At 52.3% G+C, this 13,674-nt stretch overlaps 1 protein-coding gene across 1 annotated transcript in view; it reads left to right on the forward strand.

Moving 5' to 3' along the window:
* Positions 1 to 13,674, forward strand: part of PFKP (phosphofructokinase, platelet) — a 49,004-nt gene that overhangs the window by 14,024 nt on the left and 21,306 nt on the right. Inside the window, exons 3-6 of the mRNA XM_039872413.1 lie at positions 9,400 to 9,477; positions 11,187 to 11,376; positions 12,282 to 12,447; positions 13,420 to 13,575. Coding sequence (XP_039728347.1) covers positions 9,400 to 9,477; positions 11,187 to 11,376; positions 12,282 to 12,447; positions 13,420 to 13,575 — 590 coding nt within the window. The remainder of the gene's footprint in view (positions 1 to 9,399; positions 9,478 to 11,186; positions 11,377 to 12,281; positions 12,448 to 13,419; positions 13,576 to 13,674) is intronic.

Genomic DNA, 13,674 nt, shown 5'->3' on the forward strand with positions numbered 1-13,674 from the left:
GAAGACCGATGTCAAAGAGTTTACTGCCTAGGTTTTCTCCTGGGAGTTTTATGGTTTCGGGCCCTACATTTAAGTCTTTAATCCATTCTGAGTTCTCAGATGTGGTGTATGAAAGTGGTCTAGTTTAATTCTTTTGCGTGTATCCAGTTTTCTAATACCACTTACTGAAGAGACTGTCTTTACCCCGTGGGATGTTCTTGCCTCCTTTGTCACAGATGAATAGACATTGTCTATATGAGACGTGGGTCTATTTCTGGGCTCTGTGTTCTGCTCCATTGATCTGTGTATCTGTTTTTATGCCAGAGCTGTGCTGTTTTGATTACTACGGCCTTGTAGGATAGTTTGATGTCAAGGAATGTGATACCTCTAATTCTATTCTTTCTCAAAATCGCTTTGGCTATTCAGGTCTTTTGTGGTTCCAAATAAATTTTATGATTATTTCTTCTAGTTCTGTGAACGATGTCATTGGTGTTTTGATAGGGATTGCATGAATCTGTAGATCGCTCCGGGTATTACGGACATTTTACTGATGTTCCTCCTTCCTGCCCACGAGCACGGTACACGCTTCCCCCTTCAGTTTCTCTCTTCAGTGTCTTTATAGTTTTCTGAGCACAGGTCTTTCACCTCCTTGAGTATATTTATTCCTCAGGTATTTTATTTTTGAAGTAAACGTAAATGGGATTGTTTCCTTAATTTCCCTTTCTGCAGTTTGCTATTGGTGTACAAAAACACAAATAACTTCAGAATATTAATTTCGCATCTTGCTGATTTACTGCATTCATTTACCAGTTCCAACAGTGTTTTTTTTTTTTTTTTTTAGTAGATTCTTTAGGGTTCGTGATGTAGTATGTCATCTGCAAATAATGATAGTTTTACTTCTCCCTTTTAAATTCAGATGCCTTTTTATTTCTTTTTCTCGTCTGACGGCTTCCAATACTGTGTTGGATAAACATGCTGAAAATGAACAGCCTTGTTCCCGATCTTAAAGAAAAAGCTGTCAGCTTTTCACCAATGAGTACGTTAGCTGTGGGCTTGACATATGTGGCCTTTATTGTGTCGACATATCTTTCCTCTATTCCCACTTTGCTGAGAGTTTCTATCATAAATGGATGTTGAATTTTCTCAGATGCTTATTCTGCATCTATTGATATGATCATATGATTTTTTTATCCTTCATTTTGTTTATGTGGTGTATAACATTAATTGATTTGCAGATTCTGAATCAACCTTGCATTCTAGGAATAAATCCCACTTGATCATGGGGTATGATCTTTTTAATGTATTGCTGAATTCAGTTTGCTAATATTTGTTGAGATTTTTGTCTCTGTGTTCATCAGAGATATTGGCCTATAATTTTCTTTTTTTTTTTGGTCTGGTTTTGGTATCAAAGTGATGGCGGCCTTATAAAACGAGTTTGGGCCTTCCATCCTCTTCAGTTTTGGGGAATAGTTTGAGAAATCGTTAATGCTTCTTCGAATATTGGTAAAATTCACCTGTGATGCCATCTGGTTCAGGACTTTAGTTTGGTGGGAGTTTTTTGATTACTGTTTCAATTTTGTTAGTAATTATCAGTCTGTTCAGATTTTCTGTTTCTTCCTGATTCACCCTTAGAAGATTGTATGTTTCTAGATATTTATCCATTTCTTCCAGATTGTCCAATTTGTTGCCATATAATTGCTTATAGTATTTCCTGATAATCCTTTGTATTTCTGTGCTGTCTGTTGTCACTTCTGTTTCGTTTCTGGTTTTATTTGGGTCCTCTCTCTCAGGTGTGTCTGACTAAACCTTTATCGATTTTGTTGATCTTTTCAGAGAACCAGCTCTTTCTTTCATTAATCTTTTCTATTTTTTTTTTTTTTTTTTAGAATCTATTTTACTTCCGCTCCGATCTTTATTATTTCCTTCTTTCTACTCACATTGGGCTTTGTTCTTCTTCCAGTCCCTTTAGGTTTGGGTTTAGATTGTGTATTTGAGATTTTTCTTGTATCTTGAGGTAGGCCTGTATTGCTATGAATTTCCCCCTAAGAACCGCTTTGGCCGTGTTCCATATTTTAGGGTCATCGTGTTTTCATTTTCATTTGTCTCAAAGTACCTTTCGATTTCTTCCTCGATCTCGTTGTTTATCCATTCATTATTAAGGAGCATGTTGTTTGTTGTTTGGCTTCCACGTATTTGTGTGTGTTTTCAGTTTTTTTTCTTGTAATTGATTTCTAGTTTCATACCCCTGCGGTCAGAGAAGGTGCTTGATATGATTTCGGTCTTCTTAAATTTATTGAGATCTGTTTTGTGGCCTAACCTGTGGTCTATCTTGGAAAATATTCCACGTGCGTGTGAGAAGAATGTGCATTCTGCTGCTTTGGGATGAAATCCCCTAAAAATATTAAGCCTGTCTTGTCTAATGTGTCATTTAAGGCCACTGTTCCCTTGTTGATTTTCTGTCTGGAATAGCTGTCCACTGGTGTCGAGGGCTGTTAAAGTCCCCTAAAATGAGTCTGTTGCTGTCCGTCTCTCCCTTTATGTCCATCAGTATTTGCTTTATACATCTAGGTGCTTCTTCATGGGGTATGTTGATGTTTACACGGGGCGCGTCCTCCTTTGTCTCTTAATATGGTCTTTGTTTATAGTCTATTTTGTCTGATATAAGAATTGCTGCACCAGCTTTTTTGTCATTTTTATTTTTGTGAAATACCTTTTCTTACCCCTTCCAGTCTCTGTGAGTCTTTCGATCTGCAGAGGGTCTCTGGTAGGCAGCGTATGTCTGGGTGTCACTTTTTATTTTTATCCCTCATCAGCCACCCTATGTCTTAGTTGGAGCATTTGGTCCCTTTCCAATTAAAGGGGTGACTGCTGTGTTCGCAGTAACTGCCGTTTCCCCGTCTCTGACCGAGTCCGTCGCGCTGCTTTCTGGTCCCCGCTCTCATCCGTCGCCGCGTGTGGGGGACTCTGCAGCGCTGTTTGGCTGGCTGGCTCTCTGGCCCCTGTAGGTGTTTGCGTGGGCATCGCCACATGCTCCCTGGCCCCCCGCCGTGTTTGCAGCAGGCTTTTAAATGGGTACTTTAAGTTCCCACACATCGTAAAATCACTATGGTTTTGCTCATCCCCTCTGCCTTTGTTTGTCATTATTTTTACTTAGTGTGTGTGTGTGTGTGTGTGTGTGTGTGTGTGTGTGTGTGTGTATTGTGTGTATCCATTGCCTCTGACAGTCTTAGATCTGGAGGAAAAAGGGAAGAGCCTGTGGACGGAGGCATTTGAAGTAAAATCGCCCATCTCATAATCAATCCCCTTCCTCTCATTCCCAAAAGAGAAATTCTAGTGAGCGGAAGGGGGTCCTTGGCACCCACCCCACCTCGGGGCTCACCCAGGCCCCCCTCACACCCATGGGTCTTGCACTAATCAAATTAAAATCATTTGGGATGTTGTCTTCTCTCCGTGACTGATGTAGTTCTAAAATCCAAAAATCCCTAAAATCTCATTTTTTCTGGGGGTCATTTGGGCCACAGCCTCAGCGAGCTGCATGCAGCCCTTTCTCAGCCGCCCAGGGCGACCGTCCTGCGGGAGGAGGCGGGTCACGCTCCTGCCCATGCCAGCTCACGCTTGCTGCCCGTCTGCGCTGCTTCTGTGAATTCTGGCACATGTCCTGCCCCAAGGGTCTGGGGGAGTGGTCGTGAACCTACCGTGGTGGCTGAGCGACAAGGCGCACATAAGTTAACCTTCCCGGCCCTGCTCGTCCCCTCACCTGTCCAGTGAAAGCCCTTGTCCTCCTTCCCGCACTGGGGAAGCTCTGGGCACGAGCCGGGCGAGGGGCTCTGGGGCTGCTGGGCGGGCCGCGATGCTGCCTGTGCCTTTGACGCTGCTGGTTTTGTCCAGGCGCAGAAGCGGTTGGGGGGCAGGGGGAGGGTGCGAGGGTGCTGAACTGAACTTGCTTCTCAGGACAGTGGACGTCCCTACACGTTCCCCGTCGGCTGCCTGGTCCTGCCCCACTGCAGCACTGTGGCATTTGCAGGGGTGGCGGGTGTGGGGTGCCCCAGGCAGTGCAGGATGCATAGGGCATCCCTGCCTTTGCCCACCAGGAGCCAGGACCGCCCCTCCCCCACAGCAGCGACTGGAGTGTCTCCAGACATCGGCCGTGTTCCCCGTGAGCACACCCCCCCTCGCCCCCGACGTAGACCACCGTCCCAGATCTATTTGGGATCAAATTTACAAGAGTTTGGTTTTATTTTTTAAAGCAACTTTCAGTAACTTATCCAACATGTTTGTCCATGTATGGTCTAGTTTCTAAGTTCACCTGGAGTGTTCAAGGTGAAGCAGGTTGGTGTTAATTATTGAAATGAAGGGGTTTGGGGTTTTTCTTCTCCAGCAGAGAGAGTGTGGGGAGCCTACAGGTCAGAAAGCACTGGTGTTTCCCCTGGCCCTGGGTGGCTCTGTCTGGCATAGGCCGCTGAGCCCTGGGGCGCCGTCTGGGTCTGGCTGGCTGGGTGCGGTTAACCCGTTCTTTCCTCTTACTGAGCCGGTCCTTGGAGTTTTTTTGTTTTGTTTTGTTTTGAGGGGATTGGTGGGGTTTGCTTTCCTTTTAGGCTAGGGCGTCTTTTTCCTTACAAACTTGCATGTGCCTTCCATTTGGGGGGACAGTGCCAGCACTACATGACAGGCTTTTGCAAAAGACGGGGCTGGGCTGGCCTGCCCCTGGGTGTGGGCCAGTCAGACAGATGCAGGGCGTGGAGCCTGCAAGTCGCCTACAGCTGCAGAGCTGGCGGCTGCTTGTGATAATAACGTGGATTCAGAATCCCATTAGCTGCAGGTTTTTCTGCACTTACAAAAGGTCATTATTATCATGGCTCTTTCAATATGACCAACTTGAAAGCCTTTCGTCTGTAAACTGGACAGTTGAGTGCAGCTCAGGCACAGGCGCCCTGTCTGTCGGGGACGCTCATGGGAGGAAGGCGAGGGACAGCGCCCCCAACCTTTCTGTTGTTCGGAACTGGGCATCTGATAGGACTCAGAGTCAGGACTTGCTGGGAACGGGGGCGGGGCAGGGAGCAGCCCCGGGAGCTAAGGCTCAGGGGATGCCCGGGGCCCTGGGCCTTGTCCTCCCCGGGGGGCCCTGAGCTTCAATGACCAGAATCACTGCCTCATCTCCTAGAGGTTTTATATGGAACTGTTCCTGAGTTTTAACTTCCTTAAAAGCAAAGCTATTTAACCACTAAGTGTCTGTCTGAAAATAGTCACAGTGACGCCCACATGTACTGTGAACCGTCTCTCTCTGCAGCTGGCGTGCAGTTTGCACCAACGCAGCCAGGCCCGGCCCTGCCCCTGCCGTGCAGGCCCATGGCCAGGTGAGGCGCTTCCTTAAGTCAATTCACGAAAGGCAGGTGACCGGGGCCTCTGCAGTCCCTCCAAGTCCGTGGGAGCATCGGCTGGCACAGGGAGCTTGTGACAGTAACGGCGAAGGCACTGAGCACCCAGCTGAGGGCTTCCTGTGGGATCCGTGACTCATGACTTGATGACTTGGCCCTCACACCGCCCGACAAACCTCGCGACAGTCAACGTTTTAGTGTTCAAATCGCGGAAGTGATGGCCTCTGTCGCCCGCCTTCACCCCTCACCCCCGACCGTCATCACCGTGGGACTGATTAAACAGTTTACTGCCAGGCGGCGGGCTCTCTGGCGGGGAGGTCAGGGACTGGCTCTGTCCTGCTGTGGCTTTCGGTTTTGCTGTGGTTCCTGGAACTGCGTAGTTAGGTGTGGCTGAAAGGTGAGAGATGCCAGCAGGGTAACTAAATAAACCCTGTGGGTTTGTCTTCGGGTTTCCACGAGCGGGAGGCGCAGGCTGGCAGGCCTGTCATGCTCCAGCCTGTTCTCGAATTCTGGAGCTGACCGAATCTCGCCAAGGACACGTGCAATGAGACACAGGCATTGTCCCCAGAGCCATGAAATCGATGACCACGGTGACTTCCTCAGGACCTGGTGGGGGGGCAGTGCATGATGGGAGGTCGTCGTGGGAGTTTCCCGTGCATGACCATCCACCGAGAACCTTGGCCCGCCTCTTTTTCACACACCCCTCGTTTCCCACGGCGGCCTTTGCTCCATTTAACACTCGAGTGGTTCAGAGCCGACTGGTCCGCCGCGTGCTCGCTCAAGTTCTGTGAGTCAAACGCTGCAAGTCATGAAGGAACAAACCGAGAAAACCTTGATCCTATAGGAAACAGAGATGTATTTACGTAGAAGCAGCAAAACCTCTGGAGAAGTCTGAACGTCACCCACACGTGGAAGAGCCCTTATTCTTACACAAATGCCTAAAAATAGGGGTCACCATGAACTCTCGATGCGGTCGAAGGACTGCCTGTAAAAACTGGCCGGACGATGGGTCCGATGCGTCTGGCCAGGGACGCTCGGGTGCCCCCTGCGAGTGAGGGCCAGCAGGGGCGGGAGTGGTCCTTCGGCTCGGCGACTGAGCATGGCTTTAAAATGTCCACGGCCTGTTTTCCTCGCATGAGTCACAGAACTGGTTCTCAAGCCAAATTCCAAAGGAGGATTTGAGAGAATGTTCCGGGCTGCGGCGGTATTTGGCAAGTACTCGGCCTTCACTGGAGACACTCACCTGGATTTATAGGTGATGGTGCGTTTGTGCGAAGCCAGGCCTCCTAATTGTGCCGCGTCTGCCCGTAGCAGGCAGACCAAACTGCTGGTGGTAGTTATTTTTCACGTGTTGCGTGAGTTTAATGACTTAGCCCATCGAAGAGTGAGTCACCTCCTGTGAGCTGGCCCACATGCGCGGTCAGGGGGGCGCTGTGGATGCCATCGTCCTTTTTATTACCGACCGCCTGCTTTCCCGTGCGTGTCTGTGCCACACAAAGCAGCCAGGCTACGTCTGCAGAGTGTTTTGCTTTTCAAAATATGAGTTAATGCTTTGCGGAACTTTTCCACCCTCTCACTCTGGACATAAAAATGACACACGATGCCTTTATTAAATCAGTGTTTGAATTCCTAGAGGTAGGGAAGGGAAAGGAACTTTCTCCCTCTCCGGCATGGCGTGTGCCAAGCGGCAGATGGCTCGTGGTGTCGATGGGGGAGCACGTGTTTGCAGGAACGATCGGGCGTTGGTGCCGTCAGCCTGCACTGCTGAGACAGTCTCGGGACCCATCAGCCACCTCGGGTCTGTCATCTCTTTGGGTGACACCGTGGCTGGATGGCTCCCTTCCCTTTGGTTACCTAGCGCCCGAGAGTGCGGAACTCACCGCGGTGGCTGTCCGGCCGGCTGGCAGGCTTTCGCTGTCCTGTCCAAGCCTGTGGGGAGGCAGTTCTCCACCCTGCCTGGCCTGGACGGCCCCGGGGTGCCTGCCCTTCTGACCACTGACGGCCAGTCTCTCCCATTCTCGGAAGCCATGGGTTTGGACACTAAAACATCAACCTCTCTGTAGGGCCCGTTTCAGCACTGGCCGAGCTCGGAAACTTGGCCCCAGGCCACAGGCCTGCTCACGTGTGCCCCCAGCAGCCCGGGACCCAGTGTGATGAGGCTGGAAAGTCGGCACTGCCCCCTGTTGGTGGCCCGTCCCCGTTGGCCTCCAGCCTCAGGACGGACGTGCTGTGCTGTGCCGGCCGTGACAGGTCATTCTCAACCACGACCTGGGCATTCAGGGGTGGCAGAGGTCACTGAGAGGGCCACTGATGACCGGATTCATTCCTTCTCTGTTTTTCATCTATTGTCCATCTCGCCTGTCATCTATGGATCTTCTATTATCTATCCATCCATCGTCTCTACCATACAGCCATCTGTCATCCATTATCTATTACCCTATTATCTATCTATCTACATACCTCTCTGTTTTTCATGTTCTGTTGAAATAAGGTCCCCGTGGGTCCCTTGGGAGGAAGGGGCTTGGCTCTGTGCCAGGCCCTGGAGCAGCGGGCTGATTTGTGCTTGGTGCGGCCTCTGTCCCTGAGGTTGTCCCGGACCGGGACGCAGCAGAAGTGGCGCCTCTAATAAGCGCTCCCCTCCCAGAGGGAGTCTGGGGCCCATCCCTCTTGTGCTCGTCACCCCTTTGTCCACGGTGACACCCACACAGGGCGCCACCCTTGAAGGGGAAGAGGCTGAAGACGTGCACCTCACAAGGCCTGTGTGGAGAGGGGCGGCGGGAATGAAGGGTAGGGAGAGGGGGCTCTGTGGAGACGGCGGGCGCCCCTGAGCTCACCAGACTGTTGGGGGCTGAGGCAGCCGCAGCAGGGGTGCCTGTTCCCTAAGGCCAGCACTCTGAGCTGCTCTGTTCCGGGTCACTCCCCTGCTGGCTTCCCTCTCCTGTGTCACATGTGTGACACGTGCGTATATGTAACACTGGACTGAACACATGCACATATATAAAACGTGTTTATATTATAGAATAGAATGTATTGTTACACTGTGTAGCATACGTGTGTAATCATAGATATATTATACATTGTAATTATGTTTTATATACATAATTAGTAATTAAATATAATTACATAATACTTTATATTGTATAACATAAATATAAAAACGTGTATATGTAATGTAGTGTTATATGTAATAGTACTTTCCTATATAAACATGTTCTGTATTTTTACATTGTCGGTGGAAATTTTACATTGATAAATACAGTTTGGTCCACTACGAAGGTGCCTGCACTGTCACTGATTTATGCACAAGGCCCCACATCTCATTACAGGGAGTCTTTCTTCCTGTCCCCTCCTCTAGGTCCTGCCTGGGAGGGGTGTGAACCCACGACAGCCATCTGTCACACACATGCTCTTCGGAATGGTTCATACCTGTTCTCCTTGAGGGCAAATGCCCTGGAAAGGGAGTCATGGGGACCGTGACACAACTGAACGTGTCTGCATTCCTCACTCGTCTGTTCTGGGGGGTGGGGAGGAGCAGACACAGATGGCGCCGAAAGGTGATTGTTTTGGGGTCCTAGACAGAAGTGTGCCCTGGCACCCTAAATCACTCACAGTACAGCGAGACGTCACAGATCGGAAGGCAGATAGACTGAATTATTGGGGTAACATGCAGCTGCACTTTTAAAAAGCGTTTTACTTTTATGGAAAGCAGGATTTACCGGGCAGGTGGGGGACCTCACAGGGAAGTGTCACGTGAGTTTGTGTTGAATTACAAACAGTTTCGGGGTGAGTGTGTCCCTTTTCGGTCTCCGGACTGATTGCCCATGAGGCTCTAGACGCGTCTGGCTGGACAGTCCACATGGGGGACTGTGTTCCAGGCCCTTCCTGCCATTGACACTTTGAGCCGCACTTGGGTGGCACCGCCTCTGCCCACCGCTGGGCCCTGGGCACTTAGCGCCATCATCACTTGTATTTCCATTTCGTGTAATTTAGGATCAATTAATGCTGCAACAGAGTGTTTAACAGAGACTTCCGTGTTTCTCCCCAGGGATACCAAGGCATGGTGGACGGTGGCAGCAACATCGTCGAAGCAGACTGGGAGAGCGTCTCCAGCATCCTGCAAGTGGTGCGTGCCGCGTTCGGTGCCGCGTGTCCCTCTGTGCGAGTCGGTGACCTTGGTTTGGCAGCTGTTGCGCTCGGGCTCCAGGCGGACCTAGAGCAGCCTCGCGTGCTGCTGGCCTTGTTCTCACGTGCAGGGAAAAGCCACCCTCGCTGTGCCATTTAATTAAATTTCCTGCAGGGCTTCCCATCAGGCCGACGGTGGGTTACACCTGCAGTAAAGTCCCTGTGGTAGGGTGTTCCTCGTGACAGTCGTAGCAGATTTGCGTTTTTTTTTTAACGCCAGAATAGTGTTGAGGCAGCTCTGGTTTGTTGGTGCTGTGTGTGCAGCGCCAAATCTCTGTGCACGCTGGGTTTTCGACACCCCTGGCATCAGGGCGACGAAGCCCGGGAGAGGCCAGCTGGCGGCGGCGTGGGCATGGAGGGACGCAGCATCCCGTCCTGGCCTCCCAAGCGGGTGCCCGGGGATGAGGCAGTCGCCACTCCGGGCGGAAAAAGTTACTACTTTGAACTTAAAAGAAACCTGCCCTAGTGCTTTACGTTCGTGTCGTATTACGCCTGGCACGTTCCCGGAACCCTGACGCTTAGGGACGGCTCCAAACAGCTGAGAAATGGATGGAGCGTCACGTGCAAGAGAACGGACTCGTGACAGCTCCCGTGCCGAGCTCTGACATGGAGGTATCAAGCTGTGGCTCCTGCTGAGTACTTTTTAGTAGAAAGAATCAAATCGGTACCTTCCCTCTGAAGGTGCTAGTGCAGCAGATGACGGGATAGAAACATTTTCAGCCATCGTAAAGAAGGCAGTCCCGCAATGTAGGGCAACACGGGTAGACTTTGTGGGCACGTGCTTGCTACGTGAGATCACGTGCCATGTGACGTCACTCGTGCAGGTCTAAAATACTGAACTCACAGACGCAGAAGGTAAGATGAGACCTTCCAGGGGCTGGAGGGTAGGGAGATGGGGACAAACCTCCAGTTATAAAGTTCTGGAAATCTAATGCCAGCGTGGTGACAGCAGTTAGCGATACTGTTATGCGCCTGAAGAATCGCATGGAAATCCCAGTTTTATAAGTGACCCGTCATGTCTGCCAAGGAGCCCTGCACTTTCTAAACAGCTCAGAGTCCTTCAGTTCTGAACCACCAAGTGGGAAAGATCCGAGTCTCTCTCCTGGTAGGCTGGATGACCCAACTTAAGTTTTCCCAAGTTCTGGCTTTTAAGGAGGAGAAGGGTGGGGGAGACGTAGGGGAAATCAATCTCTCTGCCTTGCAGACTGCTCTGCTCTGCCTGCACATAGGCTGAGCTCAGACTAATGGACGAGGGGCCTTGTGACCAGGGGCTGCTGGACACACACTCCTCTGGCTGAGGCTGATGGCCAGCGAGGGCCTGTTAGGCTCGGGGAGCACGGGGTCGAGCCCGCCCTGCTGCACAGCCTCACACGGGCCTCCTGGTTCTGTTGCACACTTTTCCCCGCTCTGCGTGTCGCTGACGCTGCCATTGATCCTTGTTTCCATGCCCTTCTTGGCTCCCTGGGCTGTGAGGCCTGAGTCTCCATCCACTGCATTCCAGGATGGAGCTAAAAATGGGAAAGCCACAGCTTTCACAGGGGACTGACACTGGCCTTTGGAGAGCCCCGCATGTGCATGAGCAGGACACGTGCCCCGTCCAGCTTCTGGTCCAGCTGGGAGGAGACGCGACAGGTGTCGTTTCTTTTCCAGGGAGGCACCATCATCGGCAGCGCCCGCTGCAAGGCCTTCCGCACCCGCGAGGGCCGCCTGAGCGCCGCCTGCAACCTGGTCCAGCGCGGCATCACCAATCTATGTGTGATCGGCGGGGACGGGAGCCTCACCGGGGCCAACATCTTCCGGGAGGAGTGGAGCGGGCTGCTGGAGGAGCTGGCCCGCAATGGTCTGTCTCCGCGTCCCTGTGCATTGCCCTCCTGTCCCCCTCTGGGTCCCCCCTCCCCTTCACACGCTCCGCCTGTTAACTGTCACAGAAGTGTCTGTGGTGTTCCAGGTCTCACAATCACCACTTAAATTGGGCCTTAAATCACAACGATGATAAGGATGATGATACTTTTCTGTACTGCACTGAGAGTGTTGTCGCATGGTTCCAAGGTGATGTGGAGCACGACCAGCGGAGGCATCTCCCTGGATGAACAGCCACTTCGGGAGAAGTGTGGGGCGCTTGCCCCCAGCTCTTAAACTCCACTGGGGAGCAGAGAGTGGCCGGCAGACCAGACAGCAGCCTCTGTCCAATGCATTCTGGTCTGACACAGGCTTGGTGGTGACAGCAGTAGCCTCCCGAGTCCGGGCCTGAGCTGCCCCCAGCCCTGCCCATCCTGACTCCGGTTAGGCAGGTGTGCCTGCCCCGGCAGCCTTTCCTGAGTGCCTAGTAGACCACCGGCTGACAGCCTCATGGCCCTTGGGAAATCCATGCGACAGTGATATAACACTCTGAAGTGCTTAATTCCAGGACTGGGACGTGCTCTCACTGAGCCACGCCCTTCTCCCTGCTGCTACCTCTGGGAGTCAGATGCGATCCCCTGGTAATGTGGCCCCTTCCCTTATTTCTGTGATCCCATGCGCCAGGACAGCGCCCTCCCTGTCACCACCTCCACCGCTGTCCAGCTTTTGTTCCCCTGAGCATACAGAATTAGGTCGCGCAGAGTTCTGGGGGAACAAAGCCATGGCTAGAAAATGCGTTCAGGATTGTGCGATTCCTGCCCACGGCCGTCCCGTCCCCCAGCTTGTGTGCCCAGGGGCTGTTGGGCTGCTCCCAGTGACGGGCAGTGTGGCTTGTGTCCTCCGCAGGCAAGATTGACAAGGGGGAGGTGGAGAAGTACGCACACCTCAACGTGGTGGGGATGGTGGGCTCCATCGACAACGACTTCTGCGGGACCGACATGACCATCGGCACCGACTCGGCTTTGCACCGAATAATCGAAGTTGTGGACGCCATTATGACGACCGCCCAGAGGTAGCCAAGAACCCTACTGAACCGGAGGGCGGGTGGGCAGGCGGCATGGGGCCTATGGCGAGCTGTGGCGTAGATGCTAGTGATGCTTCTGGAAGGTTCCACAGATGAGATTCTACTGCAAGTCTGGTCACTTGAGTGTTTGAAACTAGTGCAAGAAAACTGTTCTCTGGTTTACTTCTTATTTTTAATTTTATGAAGTTACTTTCCTCCCCCAGTTATAAGATAAAAATGTGTTCATTGGAGAGAACTTAGAAAACGGGAGAGGAAATTACCTCAAGTTGTGCCCTGCGGGAATAGTAGAAAGTAGATGTGCCTGTGAATGTCACCACACGCCCCTGTCAGTGACAGAGGCAGCGTCACCACATTGTTACATTCCTAGCCTGCCGTTACCCAAGTGCGGGTGACGTTTCATCCACGGTGACAGACTCCCAGCAGAATCCTTGCAGCAAGTCCTTAGGTGGCACTAGTTCCTGAAGCGCTCTTCAAGAGCACTCTGAGAGCAGGAGCTTCCCATTTTGGGGACGAGGACCTTGACTGGCTCAGCCCAGCGCCTGGGGACCCAGGGCCACGTGAAAGCCATCTTGTCCCTCCAGGGTTCCCCACGGCAGGTAGATTTTGCGCGTCACGGGTGCCATCCAAGCCGTCCATCGCAGGCGTGCTGGGGGCCGTGTCCTGTCACGGTGCCTGGCCGAGTGGCTAACCACCCAGGAGAGCCAGTCCCTGGGGGGAGGGTGACAGTGTCCTGGAGTATCGGTGTGTCAGGGGCCCAGCGACCACGTTACAGAGCACGGAGCTGCTCGAGCCCCTTTACTCGCAAGAGCGTTTGCTTCAGGAAACGGTCTCGTTTGAGGGCCGGGGCGCGTGCCGCAATTGTAGAGGTGCCTCTTCGCCACTGCGCATCGCCCCGCGTCCCCCCGCGTCCCGGGCTCTCCTCAGCGGCGCTAGGTGATGTTTCCTCTGTCTCTTTTGCAGCCACCAGAGGACCTTCGTTCTCGAGGTTATGGGGAGACACTGTGGGTATGTACAAGGGCGCAGGTGCCTGGAGGGAAAGGCCTGCCCCACATTCCAGGGGGGGACCCACACGCAGGCAGATCCCGCGCCTGTGTGCCCACGGCCCCCAATGCGCAGGCGCGTCCCGGTCCCGTCTGCCCCACGCGCAGGCGTACTCCTCCAGGCTTGTCTGCCCCACGCGCAGGCGCACTCCGGTCCCGTCGGCCCCACGCGCAG

Source organism: Pteropus medius, unplaced genomic scaffold, assembly GCF_902729225.1.
Source record: "Pteropus medius unplaced genomic scaffold, Ma_sr-lr_union100, whole genome shotgun sequence".
Lineage (NCBI taxonomy): Eukaryota > Metazoa > Chordata > Mammalia > Chiroptera > Pteropodidae > Pteropus > Pteropus medius.